Source organism: Festucalex cinctus, chromosome 2 (genome assembly GCF_051991245.1).
Source record: "Festucalex cinctus isolate MCC-2025b chromosome 2, RoL_Fcin_1.0, whole genome shotgun sequence".
In the NCBI taxonomy this organism is placed as follows: Eukaryota; Metazoa; Chordata; class Actinopteri; order Syngnathiformes; family Syngnathidae; genus Festucalex; species Festucalex cinctus.
This window is the reverse complement of record NC_135412.1, coordinates 15,143,180-15,166,691: the sequence shown is the minus strand read 5'-3', so window position 1 is coordinate 15,166,691 and position 23,512 is coordinate 15,143,180. Positions and strand designations below refer to the sequence as shown.

At 40.5% G+C, this 23,512-nt stretch overlaps 1 protein-coding gene across 8 annotated transcripts in view; it reads left to right on the top strand.

Annotated features, from left to right (window-relative positions):
• Positions 1-3,997: 3,997 nt before the first annotated feature.
• als2b (alsin Rho guanine nucleotide exchange factor ALS2 b) overlaps positions 3,998-23,512 on the top strand; it is a 23,979-nt gene continuing 4,464 nt past the window's right edge. For 2 of the 8 annotated variants that reach the window (XR_013282345.1, XM_077513124.1), the window contains exons 1-29: positions 3,998-4,321; positions 4,530-4,618; positions 5,002-5,150; positions 5,223-6,205; positions 7,194-7,572; positions 9,483-9,657; positions 9,731-9,827; positions 11,650-11,727; positions 11,816-12,034; positions 13,077-13,248; positions 13,326-13,515; positions 13,605-13,670; positions 14,571-14,733; positions 16,498-16,629; positions 16,886-17,014; positions 17,111-17,134; positions 17,859-17,929; positions 18,021-18,090; positions 18,189-18,361; positions 18,429-18,494; positions 18,565-18,663; positions 18,850-19,014; positions 19,098-19,209; positions 20,690-20,767; positions 21,053-21,186; positions 21,338-21,502; positions 21,594-21,711; positions 22,857-23,014; positions 23,185-23,511. Coding sequence is in view for 7 of the 8 variants with exons in the window: in XM_077513124.1 (XP_077369250.1) it covers positions 4,599-4,618; positions 5,002-5,150; positions 5,223-6,205; positions 7,194-7,572; positions 9,483-9,657; positions 9,731-9,827; positions 11,650-11,727; positions 11,816-12,034; positions 13,077-13,248; positions 13,326-13,515; positions 13,605-13,670; positions 14,571-14,733; positions 16,498-16,629; positions 16,886-17,014; positions 17,111-17,134; positions 17,859-17,929; positions 18,021-18,090; positions 18,189-18,361; positions 18,429-18,494; positions 18,565-18,663; positions 18,850-19,014; positions 19,098-19,209; positions 20,690-20,767; positions 21,053-21,186; positions 21,338-21,502; positions 21,594-21,711; positions 22,857-23,014; positions 23,185-23,511 (4,712 nt within the window). In the remaining variant the exon portion in view is untranslated. The remainder of the gene's footprint in view (positions 4,322-4,529; positions 4,619-5,001; positions 5,151-5,222; positions 6,206-7,193; positions 7,573-9,482; positions 9,658-9,730; positions 9,828-11,649; positions 11,728-11,815; positions 12,035-13,076; positions 13,249-13,325; positions 13,516-13,604; positions 13,671-14,570; positions 14,734-16,497; positions 16,630-16,885; positions 17,015-17,110; positions 17,135-17,858; positions 17,930-18,020; positions 18,091-18,188; positions 18,362-18,428; positions 18,495-18,564; positions 18,664-18,849; positions 19,015-19,097; positions 19,210-20,689; positions 20,768-21,052; positions 21,187-21,337; positions 21,503-21,593; positions 21,712-22,856; positions 23,015-23,184; position 23,512) is intronic. The other 6 variants (XM_077513130.1, XM_077513129.1, XM_077513125.1 and 3 more) reach the window with 6 other exon arrangements.

Below are 23,512 nucleotides of genomic sequence, written 5' to 3'. Positions count from 1 at the left end.
CAGAGAAGTGTTACTTCATAGTGTTTGCGTTCAAATGACATTTTGTTGCTAACTGTTCCTTTTGCTTGCGCTGAATTTGGAAAAATAAACAGGCCTTTGTCTTCTCTGCCCCTTCTACATGCAACCTGTTGCAAAAGGACTGGAAATTAACAACTTATTTCTTTGAATGACTTTAAATCAAGATTGAGAGCATTCCTGACAGACTCCCTTACTTGTACCTCTTTTGCATAATTTTTATGTCATATTTTTATATTGTGTTGGAACTGTAACTTTCTTTTTACATTGACTAACTTCTGCCGCCTCTTGGCCAGGACTCCCTTGGAAAATAGGTTTTTAATCTCATTGGGACACTTCTGGTTAAATTAAGGTTAAAATAACAAAATAAGAAGAGACATGTTAGCACGTCCGCCTCCCATTTCTGAGGACTCCGGTTCAAGTCCAGGCTCCGGCCTTCCTGAGTGGAGTTTGCATGTTCTCCCCGTGCCCACGTGGGTCTTCTCCGGGTACTCCGGTCTCCTCCCACATTCCAAAGACATGCATGGCAGGTTAATTGGGCGCTCCGAATTGTCCCGAGGTGTGCTTGTGAGTGTGGATGGTTGTTTGTCTCTGTGTGCCCTCCGATTGGCTGGCAACTGGTCCAGAGTGTACCCCGCCTACTGCCAAAAGCTAGCTGAGATAGGCGCCAGCACCCCCCGCGACCCTTGTGAGGAATAAGCGGTCAAGAAAATGGATGGATGGATGGATGGAAGAAGAGACATAACACAGATGTTGCCTGATAAATTCTAAAAACAAACAAACAAACAAAAAAAACTTTCTCCGGTGAAGATGTTAATTTACCATGGCACTCCACCACATCTAAGGAAAATCTGCCTTTTATAAAATGGTCATGAAAATAAAACCTCCATTCATAATGAATTATGAATTCAGCATGAGATTTTTTTTTTTAATTTAATTTTTTATTTTTTTTTACAGTAGGCCTACTGTTTTTTTGTTGTTGTTGTTTTTTTTTTTTTGGGGGGGGGGGGGGGGTTAGAAAGAACGGTGACCGAGCATAGCCCCAGAAAACAGATGGACAATCAGAATCTTTACTGAGACAAAAGGGACACATTTTAGAGCTGGACCAGAACTTTCCAGTTGCTAGACAGTCATTCTACAACATCAGTCATACATTTTGCATAGAAGCTTTAACTCTGAACATGATAGATGATCAGTGACACAAGGTTAGGGCCAGCAACGCCTTCTCTGCCCTGACCTACATTTACAAATTCAATTCAATTATTCCATAAATCACGAGTTTATATTAAAGTATTATTCAGAACAGTTTATTTACTTCAATTTGGAGCATTTCCTTTGGCTGTACTTCTTGTAGATGTTATTTTCGCCATCCTATTTCAACCTCTATGTGATGTCGTGTCATGTACATGTGCCTTGAGATTCAGTATTGTTGCCCCAGCAGCAATCTGCACACATCAATCCATTTATTGATCAATATGGTGAGTATGATTTTTTTTTTTAGATAATGTCTTCTTTGTTCAAGTCATTTTATTCGATAAATATTGATTTTGAACTGCTCTTGATGACATACAGTACATGGCACGGTTACACGCTGTGTGTTTTTTTAGCGTATTGATGGTTTCTGTAATTGTGAGGTGACCGTGGTGGGATCAAGATGTGGGTGTACGGTAAGTCCGCATTGAAATCACAGGTACCAAATGCACACCCCATCACTTTACTTGTGACACCAATGACTGCCTTTTCCATCAGCCAGACTTTTCAGAAAAACAAATTCTGTTTTCATGTAATAAGCTTAGGGAAAATGTCTGGTGATTCCTAGCCCAAGTTACTATTCAGAATTGAAAGGACATGGGAGCTGGGATGCTGCAAGGGAGAGAAAAATGATGTCGATTCTAAGAGCAGCGTTAAAAGATTTTTCACGGGGGCCCCAAATCCGTGACGGCATAGACCAGAAAGATGTGTGATCAAAATGTGCTCCATTAAAGGGGGAAATGGGTTACATAACTGCTTCATACATAGATGACAAAGTCCTTGTGTGGGAAATTCCAGCTAAGTTTGTGGGTTAATTATTGGCAGGTGTTATCAAATATGCTTAAAAAAAAAATCAAAATTAGCATTTCAAACTTATTTAATACTACAATGTCTTTAGCAACTTTTAATGTGTCCCAAATGAAGTTTCATGATTTGCAAATTGTTTTTCGGGATGGCAATTCCATTTTTTAAGTATGTAGTTAATGAAAAGTAGCACACATGCTCACAAATGATTCATCTTTGTCACTCAAGCTGTCTTTACTGTGATGGCCACTGCAGAGAGCCTTATTAAGTTCTGGCATCCATCAGTGTGCTGACGTTTCAGGATTAATTTGCATTCATACAATAAGACAGCAAAATAAATGGTGCCATTTCTGAGATACAAATTTGTGAAACTAATGCTTGATTGTTCAAAGATAAGAGTGTAACGTGTTTAGTGAGTAATTAGGATAATTTCTGTTTATATCTGCAGATATTGACTGGCAACACATGGAAATTGTTCAACTCGCGCAGTTTCTAATGAAGCTTTTGATGGCTTTACTATGATCCACCAGCATTTGCTCTGTCACTAAGGATTGCCTTTCCCGTGAATGCCTTGCTAAAAGTTAAACAAAAATGTTTCCAAAATAGGACTTTGTAAGCATGGCTGTTTCACCGTGGGAGATGTAATTTAAACATAAAACCAAGGTGTCTTAAAAAATATATATATTTATAAGTGGCTATATGAAAAGGAGCATTTACATTTTAGTTCCTTTTGTGGCTGCCTCCAGGTTGGACTCACCAATAGAAAGCAAGTTGGGGTATCTACACAAAATCCAAACATTGACAGCATTGATGTGTTGGGGCTATGTATTCCAGCGGGCAGGAATGACCAAAGAAATCAATTTGTTCTTTGGTCTTCAGGAAGCCAGTGAAAAGAGCACATTCATCCACATGTCCTATACCGACCTGTTGCCTCAGATGATACTGAATGATTTGCGTGTATGCCTCCTGGCTTTTAGTGATAAACCTAATTTAATTTTATGCATTTTCAACAACATAAAAACTGTATAAGATTGTAAAAGTTCCTAAATTCGGGTCATATTGTTACTGCAGTGTTTTTATTGGAGTAAGGGTTGAATGTTATTTTTATGTCTATACTAATATTTTGTACTCTTTATATAAAATCTATGTTTTTTTTTTCTGTTTATATTTAAACTTTCCAGACTGGACGCACACAAGACAAATAAGGGGATCTACACAAAATCATAATATTAACAGCATTGATGTGTTGGGTTGGTGTTTTCCCGCAGGCAGGGTTTACCAAAGAAATCAATTCGACATTTGGTCTTCAGGATGCCAGTGACAAGAACGAGAACATTCATTCACGACCTATATGATCCAGGGTTCACCAATTCCGGTCCTCGAGATCCGGATCTGGAGTCCTGCAGGTTTTAGATGTTTCCGCCTACCAAATTCAAACATACTAAAGTTCAGGATTGTTATCAGGCATGCTGATGAGCTGATTATATGAATCAAGTATGCTAGTGGGTGGAAACTTCTAAAACCTGCAGGACTCCTGACCTGAGGGTCAGAATTGGTGAATCCCGCGTCTGACCTGTAGATGATGTTTAATGGTACTTTTTCAATATAATAAACATTGTTGAAGGATGTAAATGTTATAAAAACTGTGAGAGTAGGATTATATGGGCAGGCCTTATAAACATTTTGTCAGACTGTAAAACTATTGTACACGTATTTGTCTGGTGTTTACCCTATAGTAATTTCTTCACTTAACTGATATGTTGACTTTATATATTGTGTATGGAACTATCTATCTATCTATCTATCTATCTATCTATCTATCTATCTATCTATCTATCTATCTATCTATTAATTTTAATGTTTATATTAAACTACTCTTTTGGGTTGTTTCTTCGGCTTCCGTATTTGACAAGTATACCATATTGAGCTAGAGCAGGCATCTCACTCTGCATTTATTTTGGATTCAATGTTTTAACTCAACGTAAGCCTATTAAATAAAAAGCGTACTGCAAAAATATTGACACGTTTATATGATATTCTGTAGCAATATTAGGGTTTCAAATGTAAATGGATACAAACCGGACCGTTCTTTCAGAGACGAGTTTTTACTGTCACAGACGATCTTTTCCATTCGCCTTGTCAACAGATGAGGCTGCCTGCTCCTCTGCTAGCCTAGCATTCACGTTAGCTTTTCCCTGCTACAAAAAATGATTGCCGGTTCAACATAAACCATGAAGAAAAGAACCAGCTGGTAAGAATCACTTTTACGATTTAACAAGGTGCTCGCAGGACCACTGTAAATATGTGCTTGCGTTTTTAATTGAATGAGTTCGCCAGTGCTATTTTATATGAGAGGTTGCTAACGTGATCGTCATGACAGGCTGACACCTGCTCAAAGTCAGAGTGCGTGTTTACTTTGGGATCACAATTGACATGTTATATTTGCTCCTCGCCGACAGAACGTCAACGCGTTGGACAAGTTGGCGGGAGTTTTTTATGACACGCTCATGGAGGAATAAAGCCCACGGATGGAAACCCAGAGGAAGGGGTAAGGAGGATTATTGTAGTGTTTTGCGGGCTTATGATCACCATGTGACCACCCACGGGCGACTGCAGTATTTGATGGAGGAATGCACAATGTGATGGAAGAATGCACAATACATGCACACATTCAAACTGTACTTGCATGAAATCAGGTTTATGTTGAATGTATTTTCCTTGTCTACATTTATTTTCCCTGTTAAGAGCCAACCTTCAGTTTTGTAAATTCCTTGTTTATTCCCGTTAATTCCAACAAATTACTGTTAATTCCTATGGAAAGTTTCACCAGTTTGAAAATGGTTCAAATTTTGCAACCCATCTCCTAAAACGTTAGACAATCATGTGAGCTGAGGCAGCATGTCCTGTATCTCATAACTCATGATCTCGCAGTTCTGGAGATGATGATGGCGGAGGAGGGCGAGGCCTGCTCCATATGTGGAAGGGCTACTCTTACAGTGTGGCCCCCGAGAAACTGCTCCCTCCCCATTCTGTTCTCCAGGTCGCTCTGGGAAGAAATCATGGCATTTTTCTGGTGGAAGGTAAGCACCGTGGCGTTTGCAGTGTTTAAAAAGCATGTTGCTATTTATAATGTTATTTTTGTGCACAAACAGGTGGTCACGTTTTTACTTTCGGGCACTGTCCATGGAAGCAGAGTCAAGTGTCAGAGTCTGTGGAGCCCACTTTGGAGAGCGCACTCAGCGGACAGTGTGTTGTCGCTGTGGCTGCCGGAAGCTTCCACAGTGGAGTGGTGACAGAGGACGGCGGCGTCCACATGTGGGGCGACAACACTGCCGGACAGTGTGGTTTGTCGGGCCTCAGCTCCGTCCCCAACCCGACTCCAATCGCTCTGGCAGACTCTGACTGTAGTTCCTTGCCGACTGTACCTGTACTCGAGCTCGCCTGTGGGGGGCAGCACACCTTGGCACTCTCGGTTCAGCAGGAAGTGTGGGCTTGGGGCAGCGGTTGCCAGCTGGGCCTCGGTGCCACCGTTTTTCCTGTGTGGAAACCACAAAAGGTTGAGCTCCTAGCAGGCAGGTGTGTACTTCAAGTGGCCTGCGGGGCCAAACACAGCCTGGCGCTCGTGCGCTGCATGGGCCCACAGGACATCCAACGGCCTCCTGCGGACAAATGCGGGCAGTGTAAACAGCTGCTATACACCATGACAGACAAAGAGGATCATGTCATCATCTCTGATAGTCACTACTGCCTCCCTTGCTTAGAACAGCCTAAGGAGGAGGAGGAGCGGCTCAAAACACCTTCTACAAATCCTGTGCTCAAAATGTCTCCATCAGAGCCTGCCCTTTCTTCCAAAACCTCTACATCGCCTCCTCAATTGGTTTCTCCGGCACTTGTCAAGAACAGTGACACCTCACAATTACAAAATTTAGAGAAACAAGAATCATCTCTGGCTGGGGAGGAACTGCCTGCTTCGGACTTTGACGTCTCAGGGACAAAGTTTAGTGGGACCCCAAGTTCCAAATCTTCTCCTTATCCAGATGAGCAGGAAGTCAAAGATTACCTGAAGAAGCTCTCAAATAGCACTCAAGCTGAAAAAACACCAAAGGTGACCATTGGAGGACTGCACACACTACTCGTGAGTTTTTCTATTAGAAGACAACACACTTCACGATTGATGGGTCATTGAACCATTTTCAACAGTAAGACGATATGTCTATAATTAGTGTGATAACTTTCATTTTGTTCATGAACAAGTAGCTTATTCACTCCCAGCCATTTTCACTGAAGCCCCCCCCCCCAGTTGTTTTAGACTGAATTTGCAAGGCCCACAGAATATTGTGTTCTATTGCTATAAAAACATGGAACCTACCAAAAGAAAGATCAGAGTCTCTTCTTTCATCAGAAAAAAAGTATATTTCTATCTTTCATTTTGCAGCAAATAGCATTAGAATATAGCTAAGCTTTACCATTATTCACAAATCTGTCTAAAACTGTGGGTAAAAGAACGTTTTTCAACATGACCCTGGTTGATCTCTTATACTCTGCTGCCACCTGCGTGCCTTTTTTTGAATAACTACCATTGTAAGCATTCTCTGCAGTTCAGAGGCTGCATCAAAGCCTTCTGTATGCTCTAGCATATAAAGAAATGTAAAAGTAAGTCTTTGGGGGCCTGGTAATATTTTAAATATAATGTATTTATACATTTTTGGAAGCAAATCAGTTATTACACCTTTAAAAGATGAAGATAACATCACCAGTGCTGAGGTAATAGGTAACGACCATTCACGACTCGTGTGTTTTCCGGGTTTGGTCAGCCAACTGAGCCATGATTGACCTATTGTCTCAGCACAGGCGATGTTATCTTCAGTTGCAAGTGGCAAAATTCTTTTAAAAAAATAATTGTTCATGGAAAAAAATGAAGTTATCACATTAAATATAGACAAAATGTTACTGTTGAAAATGGTTCAATCACTCAAGTATCCCTTTAAAATCCATCCATCAATCCATCCATCTATATAGGGTGAACAGGATGAATACAAAATGAAAGGATTAAAATGGTATCATTCAGGTTGTCTGACTTACATTCCTGCTATGTTTATATCCCCTACTGTCTTTTGTTTTAGCCCTCAGCAGCTGGACTCATCAGCGCCTCCTCCAACAATCCCCTCAACAACCTGGTTGCCTCATGCGCTTCAGCAGTCGGTGAAAGGGTTGCCTCCACTTATGAGGCATTGTCCCTCAAAAAAATGATGAACTTGTATCTTCCTACTGGAGCGTTGAGATCAGGAGGGCCAGTCAGGCAAGCGGGGTCCAGTCCCGGAGCGGGCGAGAACACCACCCAGCATGTCCGACAGGAAGACTCTGTGCAGGCCAAGAAGAGTTCCAGTACTGGCGATATCCATGAAGAGGAGGCGGAACGCCTGCATCGTCGCCTGTCGCTCCCGGGACTCCTCTCACAGGGTAGATACGCTGTTCACCTCTTATCCTCCTATGGGCTGCTGTGTAAGTACGCCTCGTGCCCATGCATGTTGGCGTCAAGTGCATGTTTTTGTCACACTTCATTGTGGTGTTATTTTGAATCCATTAAACAACCACTAAATCAGTGGTAGGGAACACAGGTCCTCGAGAGGCACAAGTCGGGTTTCCATCCAAATGTTTAGAAAATTTTAAGCACATTTTGTGAAAATGCGCAAAACGGACATGCGACTTAAGCCCGTTTCCATCCGTTCTTCTTTTGCGAATATGCTCCGCGAGATGACGTTGTACTAGTGAGGGGTACATAATTCACCCACGGAACGTTGGGACGATGGGGAGTTCCGGGTGGGAATGTTGGTTTTGGCAGACTAAACAGAAGTAGTTTGTCTTTTTGGCTTCCCTCACGCATCTAAGTGAAGTGTGTTGTTACATTAAGTGAGCTAAAATTGCATTAATGTTTTTTCTTTAATTATAAAAACAATCTTGTTTCTTCGTCTCCCCAAACATATCTTACTTTATTATCCGCCATTTATTGTGACTACAAATGAGAGTGTGATCTAATGTCACCTAAAGTCCTGCCTGTTTTCCATTGGTGGGTTTTCATCCACCTATTTTTATTCGAATTTTCAAGAATTGTGAAAAAGAAACTGAATGGAAACGCCAAATATTTGGATAGAAGGCCCGAAATTCGCAAAAAATCTTTTACACGTGGAGGAGCTGGACTTTGAAGCGTATAAGCGTAAAAGGAAAATACGCATTTTGGCTATGGAAAGCTCCACCAACACACCTGATTCATGAACAAGGTCGTTACCAGGTGTAACAGAGCTTGCTAATGAGCTGATCATTTGAGTCAGCTGTGTTGGAAGAGCGAGACATGGAAAACAGGCAGGCTCAATAGTGGCTCTCGGGGACCAGGGTTCCCTTTCCCTGCACTAGATGTAGATTTTCATCCTTTAAGTCACAGTATGTGGTAAAGACTTTTCTTTGTTTCACCTACTGTTCATTTGTGTTCAGTATGGTGCATATTTAATTCCAGTTCCATTATAAAGAGTCTCAAAATATATGAACCTGAGGAAGGTATCATCATCAAAATTACTGTGTCTAGCAATTGGAGAATAACCCCACACCAACCTACTAAGTCCCAAAGGCATGTGTCAGGGGACACGTTTGTGAATCAACACTGATATGTAAATAATCAGAAATGTCTGTAGTTGCTGTGTAAGCGAAAGGCGGACTTGTGGCTTGCGTGTTAATATTAATTAAATGAATGGGAAGAAAATCAAAACACAGTGGAACATGGTCACTGTCCCCCCCAGGTTCGTTCAGCACATTCAACTGCACTAAGCGTATAATGTTCTTTCTTTAACAGCAGCCTTACTTGCTGTTTCACCATTCTGAATCGACTACACAACCCTGATAGGGGGTTTATCTTATTTGGACTATACTGTTACAAACTGAACTGAACGGTACCACTTGATGGAAACATAGCTTTGGTTTGTTAGGCTGTTGCAACTTGGAAGAATTATACAAGTAAATAATCATAAAACATTTTATGTGGGCGATTCAATTTTAGTTTTCGCCATGGGGCAATGACTCACAAGATCAACTTGATGGAGGTATGGGAAGAAGAGATTGCTGTGTGTGGCAGCAACCACGGTTTAATGTGTAGTACTACTACTCATATAAGAGGAGAAAACATATCAACTCCAGTCAAATGTTTTTTTGTTGTTGTTGTTTTTATTGTTTTTTCCAACTTGTTGAAATGTTCAGCTTTGATATACTATAGGTTTGTGCTCAAAGGAGGTACAGATTCATGAACAAATCATAAAATCACCTTGAAAGAGTACATATACTGTACTTTAAAACCTGTGTTCAATGGAGTACACGTCATTACACTAGGTTTCTTTTTCTTTTTTTTCCCTTCTGCACGCTTGCAGTGTCGCCACGGTTGCTACGCAAGGCTGAGCGTTCCAAAATGGGTGCCACGGCCCTGACATCATCGGGAATGGCAGCCCCAGCGGATCAAGAGGTGCTGCCCTCTCTACAAACAGAGGTGTGGAGCTGGGGCCACGGAGAACATGGTCAGCTAGGCCATGGGGACAACCTAGACAGGTAGGGACTGCTGCCGTCAAGCTTCTTCATGTGAGCAAACTGTTGCGTAATACCAAAAGTGTGATGTTTGCAGATTAGAGCCACTCTGCATCAAAGGTCTCAATAGTAAGGAGGTGGTGCGAGTGGCAGCCGGTTCTCATCATTCTCTCGCTCTGACGGCCCAGTCGCAGGTCAGTCAACAGCTGTAGTCACAGGACGGTGCATAGGACATTTCAGAATGTTTATTTAAAAAACAAAACAAAAAGGTCCCAGGGAGAAAGCCTCGATTAGAATTAAAACCATCACAAAAACATTGTCTGGGTTTGCGCCACTGAATACCTTAGAAGTTTTAGGCTGTTTTCTGCAGAGCCCCTAAAGTGACATGAGAGAAATGTTTTTTTTTAAATATGTTTCTTGTCCGGAGGAGAAACTTTCTTGTCCGGACAAGAGAGTTTCTCCTCCGGACAAGAAAGGTTTCTCGTCCGGAAAGAAACATATTTAATTTTTTTTTTTAGGGGCTCTGTAGTTTTCAATTTCCTTGAAAAAATACTAAATTAATTCAGTATAAATATGCACTGCATATTTACTAATTTAACTAATACATCTTGTATTAGTTATACATACAAGATGGCAAGTAGTTGCCATTTGTCGACTGGAAACCACACTGTCTTAATTGGTGGTGGTTAATGCTTTTTCTCGCAGCACCATGAGTTATATTGTCTGATATCGATTGTGATACAGATCACATGGATTAGATGCACATTTTTTCAATTTTAGAGCTCCTTTATTAGCTATTTTAACAATTGATTAATCTGTCTTTTTGATTCACTAATAAATGAGATTGGAAAAAAAAAAGTCCATCCCTTTATTAGACAAAAAACAGGACATTTAAAATTTGCATATACAATATATTGTGATTCTGTTACTGATTTGGTCTGTAACGTTAAAGCCTAATTTATGCCTCCATGTTTGCTCTCGCGTCGATGAGCGCCGTCGATCACATGATCGACGCGAGCCATGAATTTTAAGTGCTGCGGCGCTCGTGGCCGGCCGACGTGCACACGTCGCCAATCCTTGGACGCACGTCGATGGCGGGGCGTCGCTCGCTTCTGATTGGTCCGTTCGATGGCGTTTTTTCTTTTTTTTTTCTCTCTCTCTCTCTCCCCGCCCAGATAGTTTCCGTGAAGGCAACTGGCGGCGCAAATCGACTTCCCTGCTCGGAGACCACGGCTGTGCATGTGGATATGTGCCTGGGACGAGAGGCGGAAAACAACAATAACAAAAAACAAAAAACAAAACTGTGTTCGCTAAGCGCACGGCTGTTGTGTTTTGGCGAGTTTACGGCCGACACCGGTGCAAATTGGCAATAATTAATTGCCACGGTGATGAACTTACTCTCCCCCCGGCTTTGTTTCGTGTTTCTGAATTAAATTGAACTTCCTGAATCCGTCATAAAATGCAGAGGAATCGCCACTCTGTGGCGGCCCAGCCATAGTGACAGCGGGACTTGGTGTGAAACTCCAGCAGACACCGATGTGTATTACGCACAAGTCGGAAGGCAAACGCACGAGCGGAGCTCCAACGTGACGCCTCGACGCGAGCCTCTCGCAGAAGCATACTGAGGCCTTAAGTGTGCTACACTGCACACAGACTGGTCTGTAGTTGCCTGCAGGCTGCAATTTAGCTCTGTGGGTGATCTGTTGTAATCGGCAGTGATTTCTTGTCATTTCTTACGCCCTTGTGATCTTGTGAAATGTCACCAGTCACAGCCCAAATATTGTTCCAATTGAAAGTTCAAATGAACCAGATGTGGTTATCTCATGTCATGTTCTTAGGAAAAACGTTCTTGAGTACATTGTTAGGAGACTGTACTCCGTGGATGTTTTCTCACTCAATTTGCACTGGTTAAAAGGTTAGCTTACTCATGGTCCCATGAGCTTTTCCCACCCGGAAAAATGCCTGACATTAAGGTGAAATGTCACAGCTTGATTTGTGTCTCTCTGTCTTTTAAAGTTGTTATCATGGGGAAGTAATAGTCAGGGTCAGCTGGGTCACATGGAGTCCCCCAGCACAGTTCCTCGCCTCGCCAAGGTGTGGTAGTAACTTTTTAAAATGTATTTATAATCCATATATAATTTGCCATCTAGGTGTCACTACACACTTCTGTCTCCTGCCACAGTTGTCAGAGGGAATCCGGGTGTGGGATGTGAGCGCCGGGGAGCGTCACACTCTATTGCTTGCTGATGGAGACTGCATCCAGCCCATCATTTATTACAGTGGAGAGCAGGTCAAAGAGGGCACCCGGGATTCGAGTAAACAGGAAGAGGGAGAGGCGGAGGAGGAGCAGTCATCTGACGGCTACACGCAGCAGCCCGTGCTGCTTCCTTTCTGCATGAATGTAAGAACAAAATATTTCTTCTTTTAAAGCGCTTCTTAAAACTTTTTTTTTTGTTTTCTTCTAACCTACATCAGACCTCCTGGTCTCAGTCCATGTTGTTATGTTCTTATATTAACTGGGTTCCTCTTCCTCAATGGGTTTTAAATGATTGATCCAGTGGAAGCTGATATTGTTTGAGTCTTATTCTTTATTAGGGATGTAACGATAAGGGCAATATCGTGACATCGTGATATTAAAACTGCCACAATATCGTCGTTGTTATGTTCACAATATTTAAAGGGAACACATCTGGTAAAATAAGTCATGTTGATTTCCATTTGTGCAGTTCTAGCACCCTCTAGTGGCTAGTTTATTAGTGCAATTTAATTTTCATTAGGGATGTTTTGGCCCTTCTATGTTTAAAATCTACACTAATTGTAAGATGAAGAAGAACGTAATATGCTTGTGAAGCGAGTCAATATTTGGAGGAACTCAATGTGTGCGTGCCTTAACAAGTAAGCGCCTCAATATTGTTATTAGACATTGTAGGTGGTTTATATGCATTGCTGTTATGTACAAAAGCACAATATTGTGCTTTTTTTTTTTTTTTTAGTAAGAGCTATTTTTTCTACAATATTGTGACCTTTTTTAAATTTCGCCAAACTCCCCATAATATCGTGATACTTACCGTATCGTGAGCTTCATATCGTGATAATATCGTATCGTGAAGTTTGGCTATTGTTACATCCCTAACAATCACATGCGCTCACTTTGAAGGGGGCGGTTGACGTAGTAGTCGGTGGTTATGTACGAGTCCTGCCTATGTGCTTTTTTTGGTATGAGCGCCCCGATATTGTGGGGGGGCCACAATATCGTGATAATTATTGTATCATGACCTTCATATCATGGTAATATCGTATCGTGATGTTTGGATATCGTTACATCCCTTACTCTTTATGCTTGTAATTATGTGATGTTAGGTTAGAAAGCAAAAACAATCTGTTAAAAAAAAAAAAATTGGTTGCTATCGAATTGAAGTTGTTTAGTCCCTCGTGTTTCCCAGTTAGGATTTGTGAGCAGCGTGTCTGCTGGCGGCCAGCAGTGTGTGGCACTCTCAGACAAGAATGTGATGGGCTTCATTGCCGGCCTCCATGAGCTGGCGTCAGCTGAGAGAAAATTCTACTGCAAACTTTGTAGCATCAAGACACAAGTTTTAAGTCCCCTGTTGGGTCTTGGTAAGAGTGACCCATGCAAGAAAATCGTTTTTCCCCTCATCTCATTGTTAATGATTTGCATGGACTGTATTTTTTAGAATCTCTGAGTGCCAACTTTGGCCCGGTGATCTTCAAGCTCCTGCGGACACTTGTCAGTCAATTTGGGCACTTGTGTCACCTGACCGGGCAGCATGCGGTCAGTCTCACCGCCAACCTTCGGCGCAGCCGCAGTATTAGAAGTCTGTTTATCCTCGACCACACCAAAATCTTTCTGGACTCCTACAATGAGTATGTGTTTGATTGTTGTACAATAATCATAATCATAAAAAAAATACCGGTAATGGTGATTTTTTTTTTTTTTTCTCACATCTTTTCAGATACAGCAGCACTTTGGAACACTTCCATGTGATGGGAGGCTTCCTGACCCTAACTAAACCCTCGCTGTGAGTACATTGTCATAAGAAAACCTTTTTGTCCCCAAAATATTATGTACATAATTTTGTTGTCTAATAACATTTTCAGTTCTCACTTAAATGAATGTTAAAACCATCTACCGCTAATTTGAATTAGATAAGCAGCAGGGAAATTCACTGGTTTACAGCAACAAAAGACAGTGGGAAGTGCATACACTATAATGGAAAAATAAGCATTATTAAATAAAACAAATGAGAAAAAAATATCTCCAAAAATTATGTTAAAATCCGTCTAAACACACAGTTTACTTTTTATTTGTTTTACTCTTTTCGTTTCGCATCATGTCATTCACTAGCAATGAAAAGGCTTTTTTGTGTTACTTAATTTGCTGAATAACAGTCAAACAAGTGTTCAGTGTTCATTCCCAAGAAAAGTCCTTTAAAAACTGGAACGCAGATTAGGACATGGCACAAAATGTTCCAAGGCAAAAAGGAAAAGGTGTATGAAGAATTTTGAATCTTTGGGAAAGCACTTATAAAGTGCATAATATCCATTTGAATATGTTGTTGGAAAGTCTATTAATCATTTTCTTTTTCAACTTGAAGCCTGTTTTCATTTGCCTAGTAATTTTAATTACTCAGATACTCATGTTTCAAATTACCAGAAAGGCCTGGCGGTAAGCCTGTTTTATGCAGCATTTCAGTAAAGACGAAAATTATAAAACATTTCAGAGAGTCGTTAGAATGTGAGTTAAAGTCCAAGCAAAATGTCATGCTTTTATTTTGAACATGAAACAAACTACATATCGTCATTCCATACAAGTGGAATTCCACATTATGTAATTTTCTAGAAGTCTCTAATACAGCATTTGACAGGAAATAAAAACTGGCATTGATAACTGATTTAGTGAATTATCTGTTTCCCTGAAGTGATTTCTTTGGAAAGAGTCCCGAGCTGCTCCAGAGGTTAGCGGAATGCAATGAGGGGAACTTCGCCATGCTCGACCTCCTGGTGGCGCTCTTCTGCCTCCCGACACTTCATCTGCAGGAGTATGGACGACTGCTGCTCAAACTGGCCACATGCTTTGAAGTAGTAGGTCAACTAACCGTTCGGAGCGCCCCACACTGAACCACGTGGCTAAAACTGGCTGAACTGTTGTGCAATATGCGGGGGTTCGGCAATTAGCTCTGAGTGGACAACCGTCAGTCGCGAGTTTTTCTGTGATTCAAAATTTGAATAACGCCAGTTAATGGTGTTGCAATGTCACAGATGTACCAGTAACAGCCAATCAAAATTGCACATGAGCTTGCACACAAAACAAATGTTTCTGGCTTCTAGAATATGAAAGGGATACTTGACTCATTGAGAGAGATTTCAGCAATAAAAAGTGAATATTTTATCCAGAGTGAATTTGATAATTTCATTATTTTTCTTGTCCAATTAACTCATTCACTCCCAGCCATTTTCACTGAAGAAACCCCCTTCACTCCCGGCTGTTTTACTGGATTTTGACTGATTTTGCAAGGCCCACAAAATAATGTGTTCTATTGCTATAAAAACATGGAACCGACCAAAAGAAATATTAGAGTCTCTTCTTTCATCAGGAAAAAGTATATGTACATCTATTTCTGTTTTGCACAATTATCATTAGAATATATAGCTATTAGCTAAGTTTCATTATTATTCACAAACCTGTTGAAAACACTGGCAAAAAGAGCTTGAAGCAACATGGCCCTGGCTGATCTCTTATACTCTGCTGCCACCTGCTGGCCGGTATTTGTAATAACTACCATTGCTTTAAGCGACCTCTTCAAGTCAGAAGCTGCATCAAAGCCTTCTGTATGCGCTATCATTAAAATAAATAATTAAATAAAGTAATTAATTAATTAATTAATTAAATTACGTATAAATATGTTTTTGGGAGTCCAGGACAATGTATTAAAAAACGGTTTTATACGTTTCTGGGATTGAATGTGTTAATAACTTTAAAAACTATGTTTTTCCATTTGCTGTCAACCGAAGATGACATCACCTGTGCTGAGGAAGTAGGAAATGACCAATCATGGCTCGCCTTTTTTCTGGGTTTGGTCAGCAAACTGAGCCATGATTGGTCATTACCTACTTCCTCAGCACAGGTGATGTCATCTTCAGTCGATAGCAATCGGAAAAAAATTGTATTTAAAGGAATTAATTGTACAAGAAAAATAATGAAGTTACCGAATTCATTCTGGACAAAATATTACTTTTTGCTGTTGAAAATAGGTCAATAAGTCAAGTATCCCTTTAAACTTTATATTTCTGTTATGCACCAACCCAACTGTCCGCTGCGACTACATAATATATAATTTGTCTATTAAATTGTTCTACATACACCACTGAATAACATTGGACTCTTAACATAAAAGAACATGTATAAAAAATGTATAAATGTAAAAATATAAATCTGCTAGCATTGTTTATTCTCCCTGCGCACACTCTGACAATGATCACGCCACTGCCACCGACTGTAGTGGATGTGCAATTGCACTTTATTCTAGTACAGCAAAAAAAAAAAAAAAAAAGTATGTTGCCTGAGGTCAAGGTCAGGTTAATGAGCATTAAACTTAATATATTCACTTTGGGTTCACCTAATTCAATCATGTGCTACCAATTGAAGCAATTTTTATTAATTTGGTCAACAATTCAGATTGTATTCTTAAATTGGTTCAACAATTTTCTTTTTAAAGTGAAATTTTATTTTATTTTTCTTGCCATATTCCATGTTGTTTAGTGTGTGGTTGTGCTTAGGAAACTGGGGGCCTGTAAACACACTTTGTTTTTTAAAGAAAAAAACTTGTGTCATGCTCGCTTTGTCAGTGCTCCAAGGAATACGAGCGACTCCAGGAGAGCTACTCCAAGTTTGAAGCTTTGGATCTTCTGCTGACGAAGAAGAGAAAGGAAGCTGAGTACACATTTCTCTTCTGGAAAGGCTTTCCCGGCAAGATGACGGTAAACGAGCATATTTCGTGTCCTAGCATATTTGTTTCTGGGCTAATCATCTGTCAATCATTCACTGGGCACCCTCTTGTTATCTGACTGATGAAATGTTCAAACTGTGCATACATAATGTTAGAGTGGCTTAATTTGTTCGTGTTTTTTAATCTAGTACAGTGCATTTGTTATGGACAGTTCAGTTAGAGTAATACACATGAACAAACAATTGAGTCTTCCGCTTCTTATTTTTTGTTCAATTTGTTCTTGTTAGGACTCTCTACGAAAGCCTCACCGCCGCCTCATCTGCGAGAGTAGCAACAAAGCTCTGACGCTGCAGAATGCTGGAAGGTTCTCTGTGAACTGGTTCATCCTTTTTAATGACGCTCTTGTCCACGCACAGGTCAGCGCTGCACAAACATACACATGCAAACGGGTACACTCTTTGTAAACTGGTGTGTTTTCAAGCATTTGTGTGTGCTTGCCCTCATGCTCTCAGGGCATGGCGCCTTGTAAAAACCTCGTAAGTATTAAGCTCTGCGTCATGATTGTGTGTGTCTTTGATTGTGTGTGGAAGGAAAAAAAGATGTTGATTTGATCTGGGAACTGATCTATGTTTAAAAGCAACACAGTTATAATAAACAGCATTATTATGCAGTGGGACTCTTTCCGAAGAACTGTCAAATAATTCTTGACTTGGAAAGTCTTGGAGGACAACCAGATAAATGTGAACAGAAACCGTAATTCATATCTTACTACACAAAGCAGTGTTTGTGTGATGCCACAACTTATTTAGTCATTTGACACAATAAAAGTCAGTGAACCTGTAGTTGACGTCACCAGTTTGAAGCGTTTTGTTTACTGTTCAGTGTACCCTCGCCTCTCGCCCGAAGACAGCTGGGATAGGCTCCAGCACATCCGCAAGTGAGGATAAGCAATTTGTAAAATGAATGACTTTTCTTTGTCCAATCAATGGCATAACTTTTCATCTAGAAAAATATTTTCCTGAAAGCTACTTATTATGCGTGACTGTTTTTAGTAAAAGTGAGTCTGTCTTGTGCACATCCCCTTTTCCTCTTTCCATTGTCATTTCCTCGCTCCCCTACCTTGTGACGTTGGGTAAAAAAAAAAAAAACTGATAGCAGTAGTCATCTGAACCTGAAGGAATTTGAAGGACCATGTCTGCGTGGCATGACGAGTAGTTTTTATCTAACTGACCTTCATCTCCTCTCTTCCAACACCTCCAGTTCTCTACCCATCATGTCTTCCCCTTGGCCACACTGTGGGTGGAGCCAATTCCAGAGGACACCACTGGCCAGTGAGTGACTTCTTGATATGTAGATTTATGACCAAAGACATTTTTACTATGCTGAAATTATACGTTGCCTTGTTTCATTGTCGCCTTTGAGGAGTTACGGACTGAAACTGACCACACCAGAAGAGATGTTCACCCTGTTAGCCAGCTCCGCTATGGAGAAGGTAGATGAAATAAAGAAGCAAAATACTGTTGATGTAACTAATTGATGATGCAGATAAAGAGCTGTTGGAAGTCCTCATATCTGGTGCTCACTTGACAGGCAAAGTGGATCCGCTGCATTAACCAAGCAGTGGCTCAGGTCCTCAGCTTAGGTGAGGGACAAAAATTTGAGCCCCCCATTTGCAGGAGTGCCACCTACACGTTTTACAAGGACGGACGGCTAAAAGAGGCGACATATGAGGGCCGCTGGCTAGCTGGAAAGCCCCATGGGAGGTGGGACTTGTTGAGTTTTTGTTGTTTGGTTTTCAACATTGTTGATTGTCATTGTGGCTCGTTTCAGGGGCGTGATAAAATGGCCTGATGGGAGGATTTACACAGGGTCGTTTAAGAATGGACAGGAGGATGGGTGAGTTTGAGACAACATGCACATGAATGTGATGCAATATCCTGTCCTCAAAGTATATTTGTTGGTTTAGTTTTGGTGAATTTGTGGCTCCAAATAAGACCCTGAACAAAAACGATCACTATCAAGGCTACTGGAAGGACGGCAAAATGCATGGTGTGGGCACGTACAGGTGGGCATGTCCTGCTTTAGTTATTATATACAGTATATACACAAATTTTGACATTTGCAATTGCCCTTTAGTGTTTGTTTAACTTTACAATAGAGAGAAATATTGGCTGTTTTTTTTAATTACATTATCTTTGTCTCAAGTTGTTAAGTGGTAGTGTAAAAAAATAAATAAATATTTTCTATGCAGTTATGCTAGCGCTGAGGTCTACGATGGATCCTACCAGGAGGGCCTGCGGCACGGCCATGGGATGCTTCGCAGCGGCAAGCTCAACACCTCCTCGCCCAGTGTGTTCATTGGCCAGTGGGTAAACGACAAGAAGACTGGCTATGGCGTCTTTGATGACATCACCAAGTACGTTGCCGTGTCCATGGTATTGTGCTGGAGTTTCCTGTTTGAATTCACAGCGAGAGCTTTGTGTGTGGTCGCTCTGTCAGAGGCGAGAAGTACATTGGTATGTGGCAGGACAACATGCGGCAAGGCACCGGGGTCGTAGTCACGCAGTTTGGCCTTTACTACGAGGGATCGTTCAAAGACAATAAGATGATGGTAGGAGAAAAGATGTGAATACATGTTTACCTATGAAAATGTATTTACTGCATCTCATGTCTGCTGTAGATGTCTCGACACTTATAAATGCTTTGTATGGGCAGGTGGGATATGTGACACTGGGGGTGGCTGGGGCCTATTCAGAAGTATTCATATTTGGCAGGCTGAAATCAGAGGATTTGATGTTTTTAATAGAATGTGTCTGAGGTTTAGGTTTATTATGGAGTCTTTATTTTTGTGTGCGTCTTTAAATGTAAGTTGAGGAAAACAAATTCTTTGCAGTAATATGTTCTGTGTGCTCCCACTAGTCTAAACACAAGAGATAAGAATTAGGCAAAATAATTCCCGTTTTTATCCATCTCAGGCGGCTGCCATTTTGTCCTGTAGTGCCAGCTACAGTCGACTAAAATTTATGTCACGGTGTCCATGAGTTCGCCTTGCAAACTTTGCGTGATCAAACTCAGAAAACAGGTGAGCTGTGACGTTCACAAGCTGAGCCCGTGGGCGCTTGACGTCAATTTCATTTGGCTTCAGGTGGCAACGCAGGACAAAATGGCTGCCCCTTGAGATGGATAAAGACAGGTAGATTATTCTGTTTATTTCTCATTCCACAAATACAATATTAATCGAAAATACCGTATTGAGACTAGTAGGAGATTGCAAAGAAATGTTTTACTTGACTTCCAAGTGTTGCAATTGGACATTTAATTATCTGGCTATTTACATTATACTGCCATTGTGTTTTAAGCTAACCAGAAGTTGACAGTTTGGTGATTTAGTTATTTCAGGGCATGTTTCAAAGAGGATTATTTGCACATTAAAGTTGGTTTAACGATCCCCATCCATCCTGCACACTCCCTTCTGAAATAATGGCCACCCATACGCACATGGAAATACTCAAACATATTCTTTTTTTCCTTTTTTTTTTTGTCACATTGTAACATGTTTCATAGGGGTGTGAATTGCCTAGTACCTGACGATTCGATTCGTATCACGATTCACAGGTCACGATTCGATTCGATACCGATTAATCCCGATACGAATTTATAAGTCGATTGTTGCGATTTTTTTCATTCAAATTTAGAAAATACTAATCAGTAAGCTTGTAGAGTGTAAGATTTATATGAAAATGTATTTATTTATCTGAAATTTCAGTCTTATAGAGGTTGTAATCTGTTTCATGTTTAAACAGCATTAAAATAAAATATTAAGGCTTAATGTTCCGTTCATATAACATTCTTCCATGCTCAAGGTGTGAATCCTAAAAAAAAATTAAAAAAAAATAAATAAAAAAAAAATAAAAAATAAAAAAAATCGATTCTGCCGATTATTGAATCGATTCGAGAATCGCGCGATGTAGTATCGCGATATATCGCCGAATCGATTTTTTTTAACACCCCTAATGTTTCACAACAACAAAAAGTTGACCAGTGATAAGACAAATGCAGCATGCAGTGTGAGATATGGATTTTGTTTTCAGGGCACTGGAATCCTCCTGTCCGAGGATGATACCACATACGAGGGGGAATTCTCCGATGACTGGACCCTTAATGGGAAGGTGACTAATAAGCATATATTGTATCCGTTTTCTATCGGGTTTCACCTCACTAAGCTTCTGGGAGTGCTGCAGCCTGTCTCAGCTGACTTTGGGCTTGATTGATGCTTGTCTTCATCTGGTAGGGATGCACCTCCACTGCTGGTTTGAATGTTTTGAACGCATTTGCATGATTCTGTCCAAGACATTTTTGACATTATGCACACTGCAATAGATAATTCACTAGTTGTTACTTGTGAAATCTCCCATTTCTTTCCATTTGACTTGACATCAAATATGTGACCTTAGGGATTGTTGACGATAGCAAACGGCGATTACCTGGAGGGCTCCTTTAATGGTGAATGGGGTGCAGGTCCCAAAGTAACTGGCTCCTACTTTAAGCCACACCTGTTTGAAACTGACAAGGAGAAGATTCGTTCTGTGTAAGTTCGCTTTGAAGTACTTGAATGTGCCAATTGTGTCTTGTAAATAAATAAATGGATTATTAGTTGTGTCAGAGGCTTTGCCAGAAATTTTTCATTGGGGTGGCACCATCTTTCACTGAGGTGCGTTTGTGTGTTTTAAATGTGTCAGGAAGCTCGGCCGTCTATGCGTGAGCGCCGAGGAAAAGTGGCAGGCGGTGTTTGACGAGTGTTGGCGCCAACTTGGCTGCGAAGCGCCTGGCCAAGGAGACAACTGCAAGGCATGGGACAATATTGCAGTGGCCCTCACCACCAACCGACGACACATTCTGGACAGGTGCGTGGGTGCTTAGTGTAGTTAAAACACAAATGTCATATTCTTTTCCTCTGTCACATCTTAATTCACAAAATGTGTGTGCATCTCTCAGTCCAGAACTTCTGTCTCGAAGTCATAGCAGGACTTTGGAGAGTTTAGAGGTGATCCCTCAACATGTAGGTCCAATTACTATGGAGCGATATCACGCTATCCATCTTTACCTCATCAAGGTATAGCCCCTTTGACCATGCAGCTTCCTACTGTGGAACCCCTAATGTCTTACACACACCACTGAGGTCATACAATTCTACAATCAATTCCTATAAAAATCTATACATCATTTACATTAACTCTGCTTGCGGTGTGCTGTTTTTTTTCCAGCTTTTCTGTAACAAAATGACCAACCTGCGTACAGAGTAATAACAGAACAAGATTCATAATACACGGAGCCAAATTCAGCATCACCATAGACAACTACAATAGACAGACAGACACTATACATAGATAGACATCCTGCAGAAGAAATTGAAAGCAATGGTCATACACAGTAACAATTTAGAAATTACTAACAAAGTATGAAACAAATACAGGAGCAGCATTGTGAAGGTGATAAACATGTAAATCTAATCTAAGAAAAAAAGTTTCTGGTTGTAGGATGCCGACAATTTGACACTGGAATTTAGGGCTGCTCGATTTATGGAGAAAATAATAATCACGATTATTTTAGCAATAATTGAAATCACAATTATTCAAATGGATATATATTTTTTGGTACAAAACAAGAACATGTTTGCACATTTAAAAATATTAAGACCAATTAAAAAAAAATAGAAACACTATAATTATGGAAGTTCCTTTTGGACCAAACATAATTTATAATATGTATTTATAATGATATATTTATTTATTTGTGTTGGTAAAAACTGAAATTGGAGTGCAGCATGTGCACTGTGCAGTATAGGACAATCATTTACTTTTTGGTACAAAACACAAACATGTTTAAACGTAGAAAAACAAAAATATTAAGACAAATAAAATTATTTGAAATACTATAATTAACAATGTATTAAATTATTTTAAAACTTAAAAAGGTGCAACTATATAAATTTAAACAACTCAAAAAATAATATGAATCTATTATTTTTATTATTATTATTTTTTTTTTTACGACTGTGCTGATTTTGTAATTGTGGAGTGTAATAATTGAAATTGTAATTGAATTTCAATTAATTGCACAGCTCTACTGGAATTGATTTGAGGAATTGGTGTGAGGGAATATGATTGTTATTGACCGTAGGGGTTCCACTCTACTAAGTTTAACTGCTGATAGCCAATCAAGCTGGCATAATTATTATTTTTTTTGTCATGTTCTCAGGCATGTGACACCCCACTGCACCCATTAGGCAGACTTGTGGAAGCCTTGGTGGCGGTTTACAGGATGACATATGTTGGCGTCGGGGCCAACCGCCGGCTCCTGCCGCAAGCTGTCAGCGAGCTGAAATCTTATCTTAACCGCATCTTTCAAATTGTAAGGTAACCTGAAATCAAGTCATGTAACTTGTATTTTTTTTTACCTCTTTGAAAAACTCTTTTGTCTTCCAACAAGACTTTCACCACCAGAGCAGAACTAGAATTAGTTTTTTGAACGTTACTTTGTGTTGTTTTATTTATTCTTCCTGGGTTTGTGTGTGAACTCTGTGCAGGTTTCTTTTCCCAGACTTGCCAGAAGATGGCGGTATAATTCGACAGCCAACCGACCTACAGAAGGAGTCAGACTCCAAACTTGAAAGCTTGAGTGAACAGGAAGCTTCCAAGCAGAATTTGAACCTGAAGATGGAGCACTCGCTTCTCAGCCACGTGGTGAGCAGCTTGGCTCTGCTGCTTCCTGTCCTGCTGCCCCGCCTCTACCCGCCACTCTTCACCCTCTACGCTCTCGACAAGGAGCGAGAGGACGATGTCTACTGGGAATGTGTCCTCCGCCTTAACAAGCAGCCCGACCTGGCCCTGCTTGCCTTTCTGGGTGTCCAGCAG